General features: G+C 46.6%; 1 protein-coding gene across 2 annotated transcripts in view; it reads left to right on the top strand.

Moving 5' to 3' along the window:
• Positions 1 to 3,709: 3,709 nt before the first annotated feature.
• galnt13 (UDP-N-acetyl-alpha-D-galactosamine:polypeptide N-acetylgalactosaminyltransferase 13) overlaps positions 3,710 to 19,160 on the top strand; it is a 33,954-nt gene continuing 18,503 nt past the window's right edge. For both annotated transcript variants that reach the window (XM_062534039.1, XM_062534038.1), the window contains exons 1-6: positions 3,710 to 4,181; positions 7,092 to 7,479; positions 12,839 to 13,007; positions 14,680 to 14,846; positions 15,160 to 15,367; positions 17,382 to 17,552. In XM_062534039.1, coding sequence (XP_062390023.1) covers positions 7,338 to 7,479; positions 12,839 to 13,007; positions 14,680 to 14,846; positions 15,160 to 15,367; positions 17,382 to 17,552 — 857 coding nt within the window. In that variant the 5' untranslated portion in view covers positions 3,710 to 4,181; positions 7,092 to 7,337. The remainder of the gene's footprint in view (positions 4,182 to 7,091; positions 7,480 to 12,838; positions 13,008 to 14,679; positions 14,847 to 15,159; positions 15,368 to 17,381; positions 17,553 to 19,160) is intronic.

Genomic DNA, 19,160 nt, shown 5'->3' with positions numbered 1-19,160 from the left:
GCGCATCCGATGGTCGAAAGAAATGCTGCTTAATCAAGCTGTACGGTGTATGCCTGGGCTATTTTACTGGACCAAGTTATAAAACAATCATGACAGGTTGTATTGACTTGAACATTTTAACAATCCGTGCTGTGCTTCCCATTTACAGTTTTGAAACATCTATGTTTACAAAACGTAAACTTCTAGAAACAATACGCTTTACAGGTTTAAACATTCATTCGTTAAATCATTGTTTACAAAGGAAATGGTCTTGATAAAAAGACTTGTTGGACGATTGTGTGTGACAACATCCATGCGTGCACCTTGGTGTCGCTGGTTTAATAAAGTGGTCCTCCATGTCAGCTAAGTTCAGCTGTCATGCATGGGCAGTTGTGTATAGGCTAAATTGCCTTGATTAGTCCACATTGATTACTATGAACCAACAACCTTTGGCCAAAAACATGTGAGAGTTCAACGCGTCCTCTGCATTAATAAGGCGAATACCAGCCTAATAATGTTCATAAATCTTCGTAGGCTACGGGGGGTTAGGCTCCGAATAATCTCCGGACCATCCCTGTTGGAGTGATTTAGAGTCCACATCCATGTTCAGATATCGTTAGTATGCACCCACAATTACGGCCTCAACTTCTTTGGAAGGTCTGCGGTCCGTCACCAAAAAGTTGATCATCCCTTCAGACTTGATGAGGAGATTGCAACCCAAAAAGAAAATGCCGAAAACTACAGTGAGTGAGAGGACGCACATTACCGCTATTTGGACAACTCGCATGATGAAGAGACTTCTTTCGTCCGGGGCTGCTGCCACAAATCCATTGTCAGTTACCACAGATGTTAAGTTACAACATGTGCGGTTGGAAAAGAATCCACCATCAGTTTGATTGAAAATTGTTGAATTCATCTTCGTCTCCGTCGTAGGCTTTTACGCGACTTGGTTAATTGCTTTCAGTTTTCAAGAAATATTCCCCAATATTCATTGAGTCAAAATCATTTTGTAGTCTTGGTTCAAAAATATCTAAAGATGTAGGCTAGACAAAGTAACAAGTGTCCAAAGTGAGCTGTTGACTATTTCGGTCTGCGTTACTTTATCCGGATTGAATCAGTAGAGTGGCGCAAAGTGATCAGCACTGAACTTGTGGCGTGGCAACCCCGTTTATTATACCTGTTTGGGTGAAACCATTCCCAGGTCTAGGGAAACCGATGAGGGCTGTCTATAAATTCAGATGGATTCAGTAGATGTGTTATAGCGCCACTCTGAGGCAATATGGAAGTTTGACACCTTTGTCATATGAGCGCTTAAGATTGAAATGTGATGAGTTGCAGAATTGCTGACAATTTTACTGTAGTAACAATGAACCCAGTGAACATAGACTTTGTCATATCCTAAAGGAGACTCTACCTCAAATCCATATGGCACAATGGCTAGCTGTCGGTCTTTGAGCCTATAGTTTATTCCATGTTCACCATTTTTGTCAAACATAAAAACATTCCATTTTGTTTAGCTCTATTCCCCAATACAGTGTGATGAAACAAGACCAAATGAATGAAAAGTCAAAACTCAAACATTCAAACTATTTACCAGAGGGGGGAAACAGCAGACACAGCAGCATCAAATGGAAGCAGTTCAACATCACTCATAAACATTCCATAAAACATCTCCTGACTGTAGTTTTCCCCAAAACTCAACATGGTTTATTCTCACAGTTGATTGACTACTTGAAGACTATGCTATGTCCAACAAACTAACCAGTTTGTCAAAACTTTCAACAAACTAGTCCACAGCAACTAATCCCCCACAAAGAACACTCTTCACTGGCTGTCCTTAAAAGTGACTGCCCTTACCCAATTTGTGGAATACTCATCTCCTCCTTCTGAGCCCTCTATCTGTGCTCACCTCTGCATCTTAATGTGGTTTTGCAGCTTTCACAGGCCTATGACTGTATGCATGTATTAGTGTACCATTGTTGATGTGTTGTGTTACCAGTTCCATGTGTATGTCGTATTCATTAACCTATAAACTTCAAGCAGCCATGTGCACAACACACAGGTATATAACTATTTCAGATTATAAAAATGTGGGACACAGCATGTCTTGTATAATTTAGTCCAATATGCTTTCCATTCAACTAACACAACCTGGCTGGGATGGCTTTGCAGAGCAGTTAGTGATTGAGGATCAAAGGATTAAGGCTTTAGAGCTACACTATAGTATATGGTGTGGGTATGACAAGTTAAAGGGGGTAGGAGCACAATATACATAAAACCATCAAGGGAACTTGGGCGACAGTGACCTATACCTGAAACAAAGCTTCATTATACATTGCACACATACACTTAAGGGAATTAAACTTGACAGTGCTAGATTACTGCTGTTCGGTCCTCATTTAAATAAAGGCGCATATTATGATTGAGGTTACCAAAGATTTTTATCCCGATCAATAATCAGATTCATTATCATGCAGTAGTTCTAGAGAATTGTTCAAAACATTGCACTTCATGGTATTTTACTGTAATGCTTTCTTTCTTTTATTTCTACTCTCCAGGAAAATGTGAAGGAGAGGGCCTACTGAAAAGCCATGAAGAGACCATGGAGATGAAAAGCCGTTTGATAACATCATCTCACCAGCTATGTCTGTCTCATAGACAGATAGGTAGGTAGACGGACAGACCTCCTTCTCTGACATCCACACAGCTGAATAGTAGACAGCAGAGGGCACTATTGTCTATTTAAAGACCCACCTGATAGACTGGGGTGACATGTACTGAGAAAAATCACAGAAATGCACAATGCACACGTTCATTCTCTCTCTCTCTCTCTGTATGCATGCCTGTCTGTCTGTCTGTCTGTCTGTCTGTCTGTCTGTCTGTTTGTCTGTCTATGGTGGTGGTATGCTGAGACATGCAACCTATTGGAAAAAAGGCTAGTCATACTGGCCATGCAGGCCATGACAGTAAACCGACAGTGAACCGGTAGCCTATTATGAGTATATCAGTAGTGAAGGTAGGCTATGATTATAACAGTAGGCCCATTTTACTTTTGCACCGAGTAGATTACATCATATAGGATACAATCTCTGTACTACAGGCCTACTGTGGCCTATACTTTCGCAATACAGATATACTTAATGAGCCTGTCAAACTTTGTTTGCCTCCCCAGAATGATCATAATCTATAGAAATCATGTGATGTAGCCTACATGTCCCAATTGTCCCATGTTATAGCCTAGGCTAGTTAATTCGCCTATATCAAAACTGCGCTTTGTAAACCCCACTAATGTAGGCTAAACAATATCCCAGACAGAGCAATAGTCTATGTCTCAGCTTTTATGTTAACAGTTGATTGATGTAGTGCTGTACATGAATGAACCGTCTATATGTTAACTATGATAGGCCTACATGGAATGAAATAGGTATTTACATTCCAGATGATATAGGCTACCATATCATGCATGGAAATATTATAGTCAAGCAATGGCCAAATATTATAATCAAACAAAAAAAATATTTTCTTTTCCGATTTCAGACACAAAATAGCCTACATTAGACAATTTGCATTTGTAGAAGAGCCTACATTTACCAGCTATCCGTAGGGCCTTTGCGCGATCAGTTTTTTGACGGGCACAACATGCAACCAATCAGGATTGCATATGAGAGTAGAGTGCAGAGCTTTCCGTATACTCCGCTACACTATCCAAACCCGTTAGATTTAGCAAACCAGCACTAGGGATAGATCAAGTGTCCGGCGATATCGTATTTACTGTGACATATCTAGCCGAAAAAGGCGGAGACAGGTGATAGTAAGACTACGATGAAGGGAAATCGAAATCAAGCGATGAGCACGGTTGACGATAAGCCAGCAATGTAGCTGGAATTGGATACACAGACAACATCATCGTGATACATAGCATACTGTGATAGGATAGGATGGCTACAGTGTAGCGGTGCGACCTGACGTCGAGGTACATTTCCCTGATAATTGCAAAATAGGAGAGCATTATCAGCGCTCTTCGCGGATATTTGCGATGCAAATAATTCCGCGTAGTGGACCTTGAGCAATATCCAGCGACTCTTTAAAGTGAGGTTGCAGGGATATACATTTGGGCTGCTAGCTAGCAATCTACCTACCCTATGCAACACGTTGCTGACAAGCAAGACTTCAAGGTGTCATTCATACGCTACCTCTATTCAGTAAGTATTTACAACCATCGTGTTTTTACAACAATTCTGTCTTGGTTTTTTTTAGCCAGTAAACTTATTTTGACATTGATCTGCACTGTCAATATACCCTTGTGATATCACCAACCTAGCCTGCTGCAGTGAAACTCCATTCATCTCAGAAACAATTTCTGTCAAAAAAAATAATGCGGCACAACGTTACGTTGTGAAGAATGTCATGACAGAATGTCATGTAGCCTTTGTCAAATCTGCTTGGGCAATCGAGGCAGGGCCATGTCATGTGTTGTGAATCGTTTGTTTGCACCTAATGATAATTATGCAGTTGGACATCCAGACTGTTGTGGCCACTCAGTGTCTCTGAAGAGTGTGCGTCAATGCCTGTTTGTGTTTGTTGTGCCTTCTGGTTTTGCGTGAATGATGGGCAATGCAACATCTTGTAAGCACCCGGTTAATAACGTGTGGAACTTCTGATCAAGTTGCTGCGCTAGGCGTCATATGCATCACCGCGATGCATCTAGGTGCGTATAGCCTCTTGTGGGTATGACAGGACGCATAAGTAGGTCAGTAAGCCTTTGAGGTTGACCAATTTTCATGTGTGTGGGACGATGTTAACGATTAGACTTATGGCAGAATTGCACAGGTCTACTGCAGGCCTACATAACTGCTCTTGCTACTTAAAAAACAGTTGACTTACAGAGTTCACTTACATAGTGTTTCCTTCAGAATGAGGAACACATTGTTATTGACTCTTTGATATACCTGTAACTTGGAAAATAGATTGGGGAGAACGATTACATTATCCAGAAAACCTTTCCATTCCATTTTGAATCCAACAACGTAGACAGAAACCAAGCACAGAAATGGTGTGACTTCCTCTTTCTGTACACTTCCCCTGTTAGACTTCAATCAGTTTATAATTTTATGAGTTTTATAATCAGTTTGTAATTTGCCATGATTTTGTATTAATGTGGGTGTGCCCGTCATTGTCATTCAAGAGGACATTGTTGTTTAAAAACTTCAGGAATAGCTTTAGTATGGGGAGTGGCCGTAATTGCAGCCCTGCGACTGTGGTGGCGATGTGGTGGTAGGGGGCGTAGGTCATGGCAACCTTTACTTCCTGTGCATACAGGGAAGCCAGCCATAGAGCTGGTGCCTAAGTACTTCCCCACAATAGTGAAGTCTCTACCCTTTTTTATCGAGATAGTTTTGATAATGATGATGTCCATACAGAACAGGCGCTGGTAAGAGCAAATACTGGAACAAGGATGTCTGGCTGTAACATGGTCAATAACCCCTGATGCCTCAGTGTTGATTTTCGATTGTGAGGGGGAGGGGAAGGGAGTGGGCGACCTTGTGTGGCTCGCAGCTCGTCAGACAGGAATCGCTCATCCTTGCAGATGGCTGGACTAATGACCCAGCTTTTGCAGAGGAGACTGCAGGCACTGCTTCTGGCTGTTGCGGCGGCACTAAACCCCAATCATGGCACAGCTCCTCTGAGAAGCCAGATGGCCCCGAACACGGCATCAGTCAGGCTGGGGTTGTCAGTACGGCTCTATGCCCAGTTCAAGTCTCAACTTTAATCTGATATCCCCGTTTTTGTCTAAGGATTCTTATTTTAGGGTAGAGGATGTGGAGGGGGTTTAGAATGGCATTTTATGTATGGAGTTCCCCAGGGTTTGATTTAAGGTCCCCTTTGTTCTCTGTCTATTTATTGCCCCTTGGACACACCATAAAAACAAGTCAGAAGTTATTATCTTTGTTCCCTGCTGCCAGTGCAGACATTAGCACTGTTTTTGGTCCACCCACACCTTGAAAAAAAAGCCTGTTGAAAGGAAACTTGAGTTGTTCTAAGGGCAAACATGCTTTTACGGTTGTTTGGTACCAAATTGTGGAAATTTCCCATTCAATATCAGATCTGCTGCCTGCATAGAGACTCCTCAAGCTAGTCTGAACACATTCCAGTACACACTTGCATTCTCTGTATTTGAATTTCATGACGTGCTCATTTTAACCAAGTTAGAGGTTATGCCTTTAATATGCGCTGCATAAAGTTGTAAATCTTTGAATATCCAGTATGTCTGCATAATGGCTGCATAATTTCACTTTGACAGTCATTAGTGACAGTCTTGTGTGGTAAGGGCTTCTCCTTCAGGTATGGAGGGATGGGGAGAAGGAGAAGGGGAAGCATGTGGGGTGATGTGGTGGAATGATAAGGAAATCAGATTAATGGACCCCTCCAGCGAACCCTGGGGAGCGAATTGGAGAGCAGGCTGTGCAGCAGCACCAGCGGCTTACTGCTGTCTCTCTCTCTTTCTCTTTCTCTCTCTCTCTTTCTCTCTCTCTTTTTCTCTCTCTCTCTTTCTCTCTCTGGATCCTTCCTCTCTTTGTTTTCTACCTTTCTCTACTGTACCGTCTGCTCTGCTCCCAGTGCGACACAAAAAGCTCTCATAGAAATTTCCAGCTTGACATATTATCTCCGTTATAGACTTACAGTCACGTTTTGAGGACAGTAAGTTCTTGTTTGGGTTAGGCCTGGAATTATTTCATTTTAATGAAGGCGGTGAACTTGACACACTCTGGCCTGGTGGGAAATCTTCAGGTTATCATTTATAATGAAGGCACTGGCTCAGCCGCCCGCAGTGAGTCAGAAACATATTTTCTCAAACTGCACGAACCGAAAGTCTGGCAAGAAAGTTTGTCTGTCCTCGACAATGAAAGCGAAACCTCTCGAATGGTTCTCTGTTTTGACGGCGGTGGTCAAGAGAGCTGAGAACAACTGAATCTTATTGGCAGCTGATTTGAGGAAATGCAGACTGTGGGGTAGACTTTTCTGCATTGTTTAGGCCGGGGTTATTAACTGGTCTCTAAGTGTGTGTTTAATTTCTCTCTCTCTCCACCCCCCCCCCCCCCTTCTGTCTCTAGTGGGATGACGTGGTGGCGTCGCCTCTGCTCTCTCTCCCCACCGCTGCGTCTCCTCTCCTCCAGCCTCGCCCCTGCCCCTGAGCTCTCCCTGGGCTCCTGACGCCACTGGCTGGCCAACCCTCCTCTCCTCTCTCCTTTCCTCTCCTCTCCTCTTCTCGCCTCTCCTCTCCCACCTCCTTCTCCCTGTTCCAGCGGCAGCCCGACTCCGACACCCCCCGCCCTTGCCCGCCCGCCCCGAGCTCCAGCATGCGGCGCTTCGTCTACTGCAAGGTGGTGCTGACCACGTCGCTGGTGTGGGTGCTGGTGGACGTCTTCCTGCTGCTCTACTTCAGCGAGTGCAACAAGTGCGACGACAGGAAGGACCGCTCGCTGCTGCCCGCCCTGAGAGGTCAGAGCCCTCCGCCGAAAAACATCCCCCCCCCCCCGGGACAGTTAATCTGTCCCGGGCAGGCCACAAACACACTTACAGGTCACACACAGGAAAGGAGCTGATTTATCCCTGTGTACACAGATCAGAAGTTCAGAGGAGTCATTTAATTTAATAGCGGTATTTTAAGTGTTTCAGTATCTGGGAGTGTGGGGGGGTTGCCCTAAGCTAAACAGTGGTGGTAATTCAAACAAGCATGGCCCGATAGTGATGTTATCATTTTAGATGGCGCTTTGATCGTTTGACCTCGTCCTTGGAGATCTATCCTTTGTGCCAGGGAAGGGAGGATGGAGGGATGATGTCTGTGGAGTGATAACGCAAAGCGAGAGAAAATTAAAGTGGAGCCGGACATCTGGGAAGCATCACAGAGGAGCCTCGTAGAACTCCTATAGTTCTTTAGTGCTGAGGGGCTTTTTTACCTCATTTTTACATCCGTGGCATGCCTACTGTAGCACTCTGCAGAGCCACCAGAGCAATGGTGTCTGGCTGATGATGCCTCAGTTCATAGCAGAATGCTACGTTCATTAGTGATCTGGGTGTACTCAGATGCAGTTACAAATGCAGCATTTGGGAGGCCCTTTGGCTTTTGCAGTACATGTTAGATCAATAGGAAGTAGCTCTTGCTCATCACCTTTCCGTTAGTCTGTCTGAAAAAGCTGAACAGTTGGCCATACTTTCTGATTACCAGTGTAATTGGTATCTTTAAGTAGGCGGTCTTGCAGGTAAATAGGATTAAGAGGGTCAAGTTAAGCTGCTTCCAAGGTTAGGAAGCCGGAGTGCTAGAAAGTAAAGTGTTGCTCTTCCTACATACATACACAGCACTGGTTTCTTTGAATAAATTATAATGCTGGCCACTCTTTTGTCAGAGATTTTTTCCATTATGTAAAACCATAAATCCTCCTCGGTCTCTGATTCTCACACCCCACAATACGGCAGTTGAAATCTAAATATGCCTGTGAAGCTATTAGGGAATTAGATTGTCAACTGAGGTCTAAGTAGTCATTCTGCCCAGAAAAGCAAGGCTTAAGCGGGCCGTGACGGTCTGTCAGCTTTCGACAATATTGCTTTGTTGTGCATTTGCACTTATTGTGCATTTTGTACTTGTTGGATCGTTATCACAATGGGTGATTTTAATCATGTTGCACTCCTTCCTGCTACTCTGACTTTATGTCTTGCTGATTTAGGTGTTGATATGAATGGACTACCCTCGAAATGTTCAGGCACTGATGCGTTCAGATATATTCTGATATCTATACACTCATGGGCCATTGATAGACATTGTTAGTCATTTGAAACTCATGCCTGGTAACTATGAACAATTCTAGATGATTAGTTGTAAAGCCCTGGATGATGTGTTTGTTGGAATTTATTGAGCAGGCGTGGGAAAAAAAATGCTTATCACTAGTATCATCAATAATATTAACATGTTTATCGTGTTACATAGTCAGGTCCCTTTTAACTATATTGCAGGGGAGAAATTGTCCCTCATCTGTCATCTGTTAGTCTTTAATACTGTTATTTAGGGTATGAAATTGGTAAACCATAATTAGTTTGACAACATATTTATGATTATATCGGAACAAAGTAGTGCCAGTCCGATCTCTCAGTGATTTGCTTTTTAAATTGAGCACCCTGTTTTAGATTAATCGTGCCACCTTACAGATAATTGATTGCCTGCTCGTGGAAAAGTAAGAGTCTCATTTGCAGCGTGTTTCATTCTGGACTCAATCAATACCCTCTCTCCTCATTGCTATTTGTGTGGGTTGATGGATGCGCCAACTCCCTAGTTGTCTTATTTATTTTTGAGCAATTTCAAGTTTGCTGAGTTTTTGCACGGATGCATCAGTCTGCCTGGGGAGTGATGGTGTCCGTGGGCCAGCGCGTTACATGCACTTTTACAACGTGGCCATATGTCTATATGGTCCTCTCGGACGAGGCCTCTAGGAGACTGGAAAATTTCCACCGCTCGATTAGAGGGGCTCTCTGGCACGAGCCATTAGGCATCTGTACGTCTGGCTTGCCATTTGAACCGTAATTACCGCCGTAGCTGCTATTCCATGCGTGCTGCTGACAGTAAAAAAAAAACCTGTGTCTGCTCTTCAGGACGTCGGACATCCTAAACATTCCTTTCAGAGAAGAACAGGAAGACCTTCTTCCTTGTTTAACCTCGAGCTTTGCCCACACACAACTGGCATTCACGTCAGTACATCCGTCTTCATGGGTTCCTTTTGCTGTTTGCTGTTGTTGAGTTGATGCATGTGGGTGAAGAAGACCACCTTCCCCTCCCTATATTGCTCGTGGTGCAGCATGCTCACACCCCACAGTTCTGCTCTTCTGCTGTTCTGTTCTGTTCTGTTCTGTTCTGTTCTGTTCTGTGCTGTTCTGTGCTGTGTTGTGCTGGGCAGCCTGTGATGGCAGGTGCTGTTAAGGACACCCGGTGAGATCAAACCGCTCCTGATGCCTGGTGCGCAGCGGCACAGAGACGGCTGACCGAGGAGTGGTGGAGCGGAGAGCCGCCCGTGTGCCGCTGCCATGTTTACTGATGTGCTCTCGCGGGGTTAATCCTCTCACCGTTCACAGTGAGGTGATTGTGCGTTCACATTCACACGAGGTGATTGTGCCGAGAGATACGGCAATCTCCTCACCATCAGACAAGACGTGGTTTGTCTGTGGCCCTCTGTGTGTTGTTAATCGGTCTGTTGGCCGTTATTGTTTATCTGAATCTGAGACTGTATTATTCGCACAGGCCTAGTAAGACTTGTGTGCGGCGTTCCATTCTGAGCTCTGGTGTACAGATGACGTAAAACACTTGAACTGGTTCCTGGGGAAGCAAGCTTGCCTTCTTGACGGATGTGGTTGTTAGGTTCAAGAGGGCCAGGTCTTTTAAAGGTGTGTGTGTGTGTGTGTGTGTGTGTGTGTGTGTGTGTGTGTGTGTGTGTGTGTGTGTGTGTGTGTGTGTGTGTGTGTGTGTGTGTGTGTGTGTGTGTGTGTGTGTGTGTGTGTGTGTGTGTGTGTGTGTGTGTGTGTGTGTGTGTGTGTGTGTGTGTGTGTGTGTGTGTGTGTGTGTGTGTGTGTGTGTGTGTGTGTGTGTGTGTGTGTGTGTGTGTGTCACACAAACCAGGATAGGAGAAGTCAAAGGGCTGAAATGTGAGAAACACCACACTTCACCACACACACACACAGTTTGGGAGCTGAGAGACTCACAAGAGACCCTGACATTTAACAGTTTCCGAGATCCAATGATCAACAAAGGTGCCTCCACTGCCGAGCAATGCACATGAGTGAACAGTTGTCATAGCAGCATTACACCAAGATGGCTTCAAAAGAAGATGGAGAAAATAGAGGGAGAAGAGGCTGTGACTGTTTTTCGCCTCTCATGCATTTTTAAGTGTCAGCGGCTGGTTGAGATACTTCAAAGCTGATTTAGCCAGTAAGATAGATCTGGCCTCATCCGCAAATTCAGAATATTCATAGTATTCGGCTAAAGCTGAAGAGGGTTTTTAGATATTTTTTTTCACGAACATTTACTAGTTAGGCCTACATTAAATCACCATGTTCCTTTAGTTAGCGCATCCGTGTTGTCAGGTTGCCATAGTCTTGTTATTGCTTGTCACCTCATTGTTCGAGTGTATCTTAGTTAAGCCTGCGTGTACATCGATTCTTGGACCTGACATGTTGTACGTCTTTATAATTGCTCTGGGTTGAGATGTGTGCCTTCACTATTCAGTGCGTCTCTCACTCGACTGCCACTGCACACGGTCGTCCATGCTAATCCCAGATCCCTCTCCGAGGCGACGATGTAGATTAATATGCGACCTGTCGGGAGACTTGTTGTTATCAAACATCAGCTGACGGTGAATGCATCTCTCTTAGGGACGCATACGGTCCCATTTGCCACAGGCATGGAACAAGATCTCAGCATTGTTCTTAAATATGTGCCTGTGTACTAGGAACTGCAGTAATCCACTACTGGAAATGACTGTGGTAAGTCTGTCATAACTGTTAAGCCTCTAATGTGTAATTGTTGCAGATTTGGAAGGAAGGAATATTATGGCACAGATAGATTATTTTCTCAGCAACTGTTATTTTTGTGTTCATATTTGAGGGTTTGAGGATTTGGCCTGGTTTATAAAATTCTTCTCCCAAGAGGCCCCTGTGGCCTGTTGTCACACAGTGAATTAACCCAAATAAGAAGGAGTCTGTGCATGCATTGATATCGCTCCATTGTCCAAGAGTGCCTTGCAATTTGACTGAGTAATCCTGATCATCCGATGGCCTCGGACCATCCGGTGTTAAGCCAATGTCCTAATGGAGAGGGGCTGACCCACCAGGCTCTGCTCCATACGCCGCACCCCCAGTGTCAGGGCCCCTGTGGAATCCTCTTAACCTGAACCTGAGGCAAACCTGCACCTCCAGCACCTACCCACATCCACCCACCCACACCCACCGACCTCCACCACCCTTCCCCACTAACCCACCTCCACCACCACCCCAGCCACCCACTAATGCACCTCTTCACCTTCAGTCAACACCAAGAGCCATCAATCCATCAGCGGTTTCCACTGTTTTTAATTTGCATTCAGATCCATACGGCAGGGCTCAGTGCTGCGGCCGCCACCCTTTAAAGTTAAAGCAGCGCTGAGCAGTCAGCGCAATGCCCAGCCACATAACCACAGAATGCAGTGAACTCGTATACTTCTCTCCGTACACGTAGCAGCTTGTTCAGCTTCTGTCCGCTGGCTTTTCAAGTTGACCCGACTCCACTGCCAGGCCCTCCATCTGAGGCTTTGATGTGAGGAGCTCTCGGTATCTACTTTCACAATTAGATGGGCCAGCGGCCCATGAATCTAGCCAGCAGCTGTTTCCTCTTCTGCTGCCGTCTCTTCTGGTTGGGCTGCGGTGACAGTGCCGGGGCTACAGTAGAGATGTACGGTACTGTAAGTCTCGGCCCAAGGACGTCGCCGCGCTCCCGCTGACACATTCTATAACATGGATCACTGGTTCAGAACACTGCTCATTTTTTACTTCATACCCATGTCACAACTCCTCTCATAATTTATCCTCGAGAGGCCAGAGGCTCTCGCTCTCTTCCTCCCCCCCCTCTCTCTGTCTCTCTCTCTCTCTCCCTCTCTCTCTCTCTCCCTCTCTCCCTCCCTCTCTCTTTCTTTTTCTCTCTCGCTGAATGTAACTATTTTTGTTCGAGTGAGAATAAAGTCAAGCTGGGGTCAGGATCTGTTTGCATATACAGGGCAGAAGCGTAGCTGCGTAGGCGTAGCTGCAGTCTTGCTGATGGCGTTGTGGTTTGTGTGGGTCTTTGCAGCTGTGATCTCCCGCTCCCATGAGGGCCCAGGCGAGATGGGGAAGGCGGTGGTCCTCCCGAAGGATGACCAGGAGAAGATGAAGGAGCTCTTCAAGATCAACCAGTTCAACCTGATGGCCAGCGACATGATCCTCCTGAACAGGAGCCTGCCCGACGTGAGACTGGACGGGTGAGTCGGGCAGTAGAGATTGGGCAGACCCCCAGACACCTGACCACAGGGTAGGATGGATATGGTCAATCAGCACCAGGCCACAAGTCATTGTTCACCTAATAGTACTTCAGTAGTGTTTTAGAGAACATTCCCAGAACTATGCAAACCCCTAGACAAATACATTTGTGCCTCCACCATTCTTTTAACTTACTAAAGTCCATGTAAAGTAACACACTTAGGTGACATCAGGGTCTGAGTAAAATGAACGATAGCCACAATGAGACAAATTCACAAAATGTTTGACTGCCAAAGGCATATCGCTCTTTGAATGTACAGAATGCTTTTTGAAAAGGATAAAACGGGGTGTATTATGAAGACAAGGCGCCCATTTTCAGCTGTTAAAATGTCTCCAAAACATCATAAATATATGCTCAGTGTTTTAGAATGTTCTTGCTTTGCCTCCATTTCAAGGAGCAGAGGGGCAAGCGTTTTTCATTACTCAGTAGAGGGGGGAATGGGGAAGATGTGTTGTTCTCTGAAACACCCAGGCCCCATTTCAGCAACATAATGAAAAGCCGGGGAGCTATTTGGGTGAAACATTTCAGCATTCATCTTACCCCGTTGATTTACAGAGCCCAGCCTCCCCCTCCTCCTCCCCCTCCCCCTCCTTCCTGCGACACGCCACTGTGATTCATTTTTATGCACTCCCTCAGAAGCATTTGTTAACATCTGTTTTCCTGAGGATGGTGCAACTCCCTACCATTTTATTGAAGACTTTTTTTCCTTTTTTTTTTTTTAAGCACAATTCACCTATTCATCACCGGCTTCCATGTTTGGGGCCGTTGACTTGTTGGAGAAATACAGAGGCAGTGCACAGTAGGTAATCGTAAGCCATAAATCCAGCGCAATGGTTTGGCGAGGAGCTCTTGTGGCAAATAAATGACAAGTCTCGAGGAGGTGATTCCGCCGCATGGCGAGCGAGTAGTGTAGAGCCGCAGAAGGGTGTGATTGCAAATCTAATCTCTCCCCCCAACATCTTCAGGAATCACTGAATCAGCGGGCGAAAGAACTCAGGCAAAAAAAGAGCAATACAGCCCAGAAAAGAAATTCTCCAGCCCGTCACTGGCTAAATTTGTGGGTCCACCCCACAGACCCAGAGCGAAGAGGTGTGGTGAAGGCGGTGTGGTGGAAGAGAGAGAGAGAGGTGTGCCCCTTGCTGACCCCATTCTGTCATCCAGGTCAGCCATTTTTGGGACAGGGGTGGTGGGGATGGTGATTTGGGCGAGGGCGGAGGGGGGGCGGAGGGGGGCAGGAGCGCTACCCTTCCATCCAGCCACCCCGTCACCTCACACATCCTCCTCTGTGCTGCTAATGCACCCTCATCCTTTATTCAGCAGCTGCTGGCGACAGGCGCCCCCTGCTTTGTGTCTGTGTGGCGCGCAGGATGGATGCATCTCCATCGCGGGGTGGAGGCAGCACTGTTGGTGCCATTAAGTCAAGACGGAGCTTTATGGCTCTGGTGCCTCCCATCCACCACCACCCACACACACACACACACACCCCGCAAGCGTGTCGAGCTAGCCCCACATCATCACAGGAGCCCATTTTGTGTGTGTGTGTGTGTGTGTGTGTATCTATCCTGAGGCTTGCTCTTCTAACCCTGTGTCTCTATTCAAATGTGTCTTGCTAGCTGCAAGACCAAGGTGTACCAGGACGACCTGCCCAACACCAGCATCGTCATCGTGTTCCACAACGAGGCGTGGAGCACGCTGCTGCGTACCGTCCACAGCGTCATCAACCGCTCGCCGCGACACCTGCTCGTGGAGGTGGTGCTGGTGGACGACGCCAGTGAGAGAGGTACAGTAGCGTCTCCCGGCTGCCTCCTGTTTCCCTCAGTCACGCTTTGACTTTGGTCACACAGTCTACAGTTGTCTCTGCCAGCACTAGCTAGCAATGGCCCAATGCAAATCGCTTTTCAATGCAAATCGCTTCGGTGTTGAATGCTGTCTATGCCGACACCCATATCTGACTCAAAATGGTGACGTTTAAAATAAACCATAAATGAACACATTGAAAATGAACATGAGGACATTGAACAGACACATCCATGTTCTCTGTAAGCAGTACTGTCTCCTCTCCTCTCCTCTCCTCTCCTCTCCTCCCACCCCAGAGTTCCTGAAGAAGAAGCTGGACGACTACGTGCGGAACCTGGAGGTGCCGGTGCGGATCCTGCGCATGGAGCAGCGCTCGGGCCTCATCCGGGCTCGGCTACGGGGGGCAGCCGCCACCAAGGGCCAGGTCATCACCTTCCTGGACGCCCACTGCGAGTGCACCATAGGCTGGCTGGAGCCGCTACTGGCCCGCATCAAAGAGGACAGGTAAGGACACTGACCGTTGTTAATACCCACCCGCCTGATTTGGATGTGGGGGAATACCCTGTCTGTAGATTAAGGTAAGGGGGCTGACCTGTAGTTAATACCCACCTGCCAGACTTGTTTTTGGGGGAACTTTCTATCTTTAGCTCAAGATAAAGGGACTGACCTTTAGTTAATCCCCACCCACTAGATTTGGTTGTAGAGAATGCTGCATGGCATTGTCTTTCTTTAGCTTAAAGTTAAGTACGGGAAGCTGGCCGCGCTCGAGTAGTGTGCTCACTTCTCCTCAGGAGGCTGTGCAGTATAAACTAGTTTGATATATATACCACTGAAATATATACAGCACTAAGTTACTGTGCATACTTCTGTCATAAAACGCAATGGCCCAGCAGATCTGAAGCCATATAATGGGCTAGGTTTGTGTAGGTTGAATTATTCAATGTACCTGTCTGAAGGGAGAGGACATTCTGTGCTTGTGCTGCAGGTGCAAGGAGCTCATGAAGAGGTTTATTGCCTCCCCCAGTTACCTAGCACAGGAGCAGCTGGAAGAATTGACTCTGCTGAAATCCACATCAGGTTTTTGTGTGAGCAGCATATGGGTCATTTGCCTCTGTCCCCCCTGTCTGCCAGTGATGGGGATTTGCATTTCTTTTGTGCTTTTTGTAATCTAAAGAGTTGCATGTAATTTTAGCAGACACCCGCTGAAGCCAGTGCCAGTGACAGCTGTGTGTGTGTGTGTGTGTGTGTGTGTGTGTGTGTGTGTGTGTGGTAGCGTAAGCTGTAGTGAAAAGAAGTTGTGTGTGTGTCTGCTTGTGCGTGCTGAAACACATGCAAATGTTTCTCTTGCGGAAGCGACTGTCCCTTTTCTCTCGCAGCTGAAGGTGAAATGTGACAGCTTGTTCTGTCACGAGAGCATCTAAACACATCATTACAGACCACCGAGCAGAGCCACTCCTCGTCATTGTGCTTCATCTGTCCAGGACGACTTCAGAGGCTCGGAGATTTGGGAACAAAAAGAGGCCAAACCGCTTTTTTCTTCCCCACACGCACACACTCTTTCTCAGCAGTCGGTGACTGTTCCAGTTTATCCCTTTTTGAGACTGTCAGCAGCTCTTGGTCCTGTTATGCTTCAAGAGCGATAGCGGCGGATGGCGTGCTGGTGATCGTTACGACGCCAGTAGTGATGATGATGAAGATCATGATGATGATGAAGACATGAAACGGGCAATCTGTCCTTCTTGTCACGCTCCCGTCATAGCAACTTGTAAATGGGCTGGTGTTTGCCGGGCGCAGTGTTCGGAGTGACACCACGCAGTGCATTATGCCAGGCACGCCGCCACGCTGTCATCCATAATTCCGTAGCCGGGCTAACAGACAGCTGCGGCCGCCAGTCTGAGGCGAACGTCTGCTGCGCGAGATCAGACCGAACAGTGTGGAATGGAGGCGCCTTTTTTTGGGGCGAGAGTGAGAAAAAAACCCAGAAACGATTCCACAGTTTTGAGCTCATTTGTGCGGGGAAAGATGCAAGGCAGCATCTCTGATATTGGCAGCGTCAGACAGCGCTAATATTAGCTTTGCATTGATTGCAATCAGGCACTCTGTGGTGTTGCATCGTGCCTCAGGTGTCAGAGTAATTGGCATTCCTGTTATGGAGTTTAGCAGGCGCTGGGATCCATAATGGCTGCCATATGGGCTTTTTGACTGACTTTAGCAGCGCTCATAATGAATAGCAGAGTAATGCCAGGCGTGTATTGTGCGGTCAGCACATAGTGATTTTCTCATTCTTTTTTCCTCTCGGTCTCCAGAAGTATAGTTTGGGGATTGTCCTCTCCATGAATAATTTATTCTGTTTAAGGAAGTGGGAAGCATAACTCACTTTGCTGGAACACCGAAAGTTTGTATTTTATTCATAAGGTGGATTATTGCAATGCCAGCAAGGTGTTTTGCCAAGGCGCTTGTTTGGGGAGTCGGGAAGTTGTGCTTTCTCATCGTTTCCCCTGTTCTGTTGCGGTTACAGGACGGCTGTGGTGTGTCCCATCATCGACGTCATCAGCGACGAGACGTTCGAGTACATGGCCGGCTCGGACATGACGTACGGCGGCTTCAACTGGAAGCTGAACTTCCGCTGGTACCCCGTACCCCAGAGGGAGATGGACCGGCGCAAGGGGGACCGGACTCTCCCAGTCAGGTATGATTGCTGTCACACAGCCACATTTCTACCACACTTTCTCACAGAGCAAAGAGGGCTGATGCTCCGTAGACTTTGATTGATTGGCTGGAGGGAGATGAGGGAGTGCTTTCCAAACCAATACTAATTCAGTTGTGGAGCTACACCAAGTTCAAGTTCAAGTTAAAGTAAGAAGCACTCATTCGAAGTGAACACAGTGCATTCATTCATCAAAAAAATGGCATGCGGCTTCAAGACATACTAGAATTATTAGAATTGGCAATGTCATTGCACTTGACTGTCAATATATTTATTGGACTCTAAAATATCTGAACACAAAGCAGTTTGAGTTACAACATTCAGTTTGGGTTCATTCTGAATATGTGCTCCCAGTCCCAACTACTTCAACTTCTTTCCTGCAGACTTTGTCATTGAGGGGTATACAAGGGGCATCAGATTGGGGTTTATTCATTCAGCAGATAGGAGCTCCATAGATTGAGTCATCTCCATAGAGGATTCAGCTGGAGCGTTAGTGGATCACCTCCTTCTGAACCAGCGAGGTCCTGGAGGGCGGCGAGCACACGAGATGCTGCTTACTCATCCTGCAGCCCCGAAATAGACTCCGCTGGAGGTGGAAAGTTTGATCAAATTTCTCCAGACCGTCTCCCCCCCCCCCTCAGACGGTGCCATGACAACTCAGAATCCCTTCGAGACGCCAGACGAGCCGATCGTGTCATTTTCTGTCCAATAAAACTCGGACGTTCCGCCCACCTGAGGGACTGGCGTTTTTGTTTGCGCAGAGACATTGCACTTGCTTAACAGACGTGTTTTGTAATACGCCGGCACAGCATGTTATAGGGGCGGACGGAAGCGTCGGGAAAGGCGATAAGGAAAGGGAGATTAGATTGGAATGATTTACCTACGCCCGTGTGCCCGTGTCTGCGAGCCGCCGCCGCCGCCGCGGAGCGCACACACTCAAGCATGTCTGGACTCATCCAATCCACCTAGATTAATTAAGATTCACTGAACCAAGGGAAAAATCTAATCTTCAGTTCCCTGCAAAATGTTCTTTTTTTTTTACCGGAAGGGGGAAAAAAATGGAGCACGGCGTAGGTGTTAACTTTAGAGGGATACGGCTCCCGAGGCTCGCCCCGGTGTGTCTCTATGAGCCGCCACGTCTGGCAGTCATGGGGAAAAGATACCGGAGCATAGTGCTAATCACTTATTCCAGAATATTCCAGAAGTGTAATCACGAGCCAAGTCAGTGCTTATGCGGCAGTGAAGATTGCTCGCTCCACCTTCCAGGGATCCTCATTGAGATCGAAAACCCTTTCTTTGTGTTCTACCATGTGTGTAGTGTGTGTGTGTGTAGTGTGTGTGTAGTGTGTGCGTGTGTGCGTGTGTGCGCGCGTAGTTTGTGTATAGTTTGTGTGTGTAGTGTGTGTGTGTGTATGTGTGTGTGTGTCGCACAGTTGCGTCCACATGTGTCAGTCCGCAGCGTTAAACAAAGCCCATGCTAATTCCTCTTGAAGTGCTGCGGCGGCGGTCTGAACAAAAGAACACGGCGCCATTTGTCTCAACATCATTAATCTCATTCATTGGACGTGGCAACTAGCGGAGAGGCGCGCC

This window comes from Sardina pilchardus, chromosome 4, assembly GCF_963854185.1.
Source record: "Sardina pilchardus chromosome 4, fSarPil1.1, whole genome shotgun sequence".
Lineage (NCBI taxonomy): Eukaryota > Metazoa > Chordata > Actinopteri > Clupeiformes > Clupeidae > Sardina > Sardina pilchardus.
This window is presented reverse-complemented; position numbering and strand designations above follow the sequence as displayed.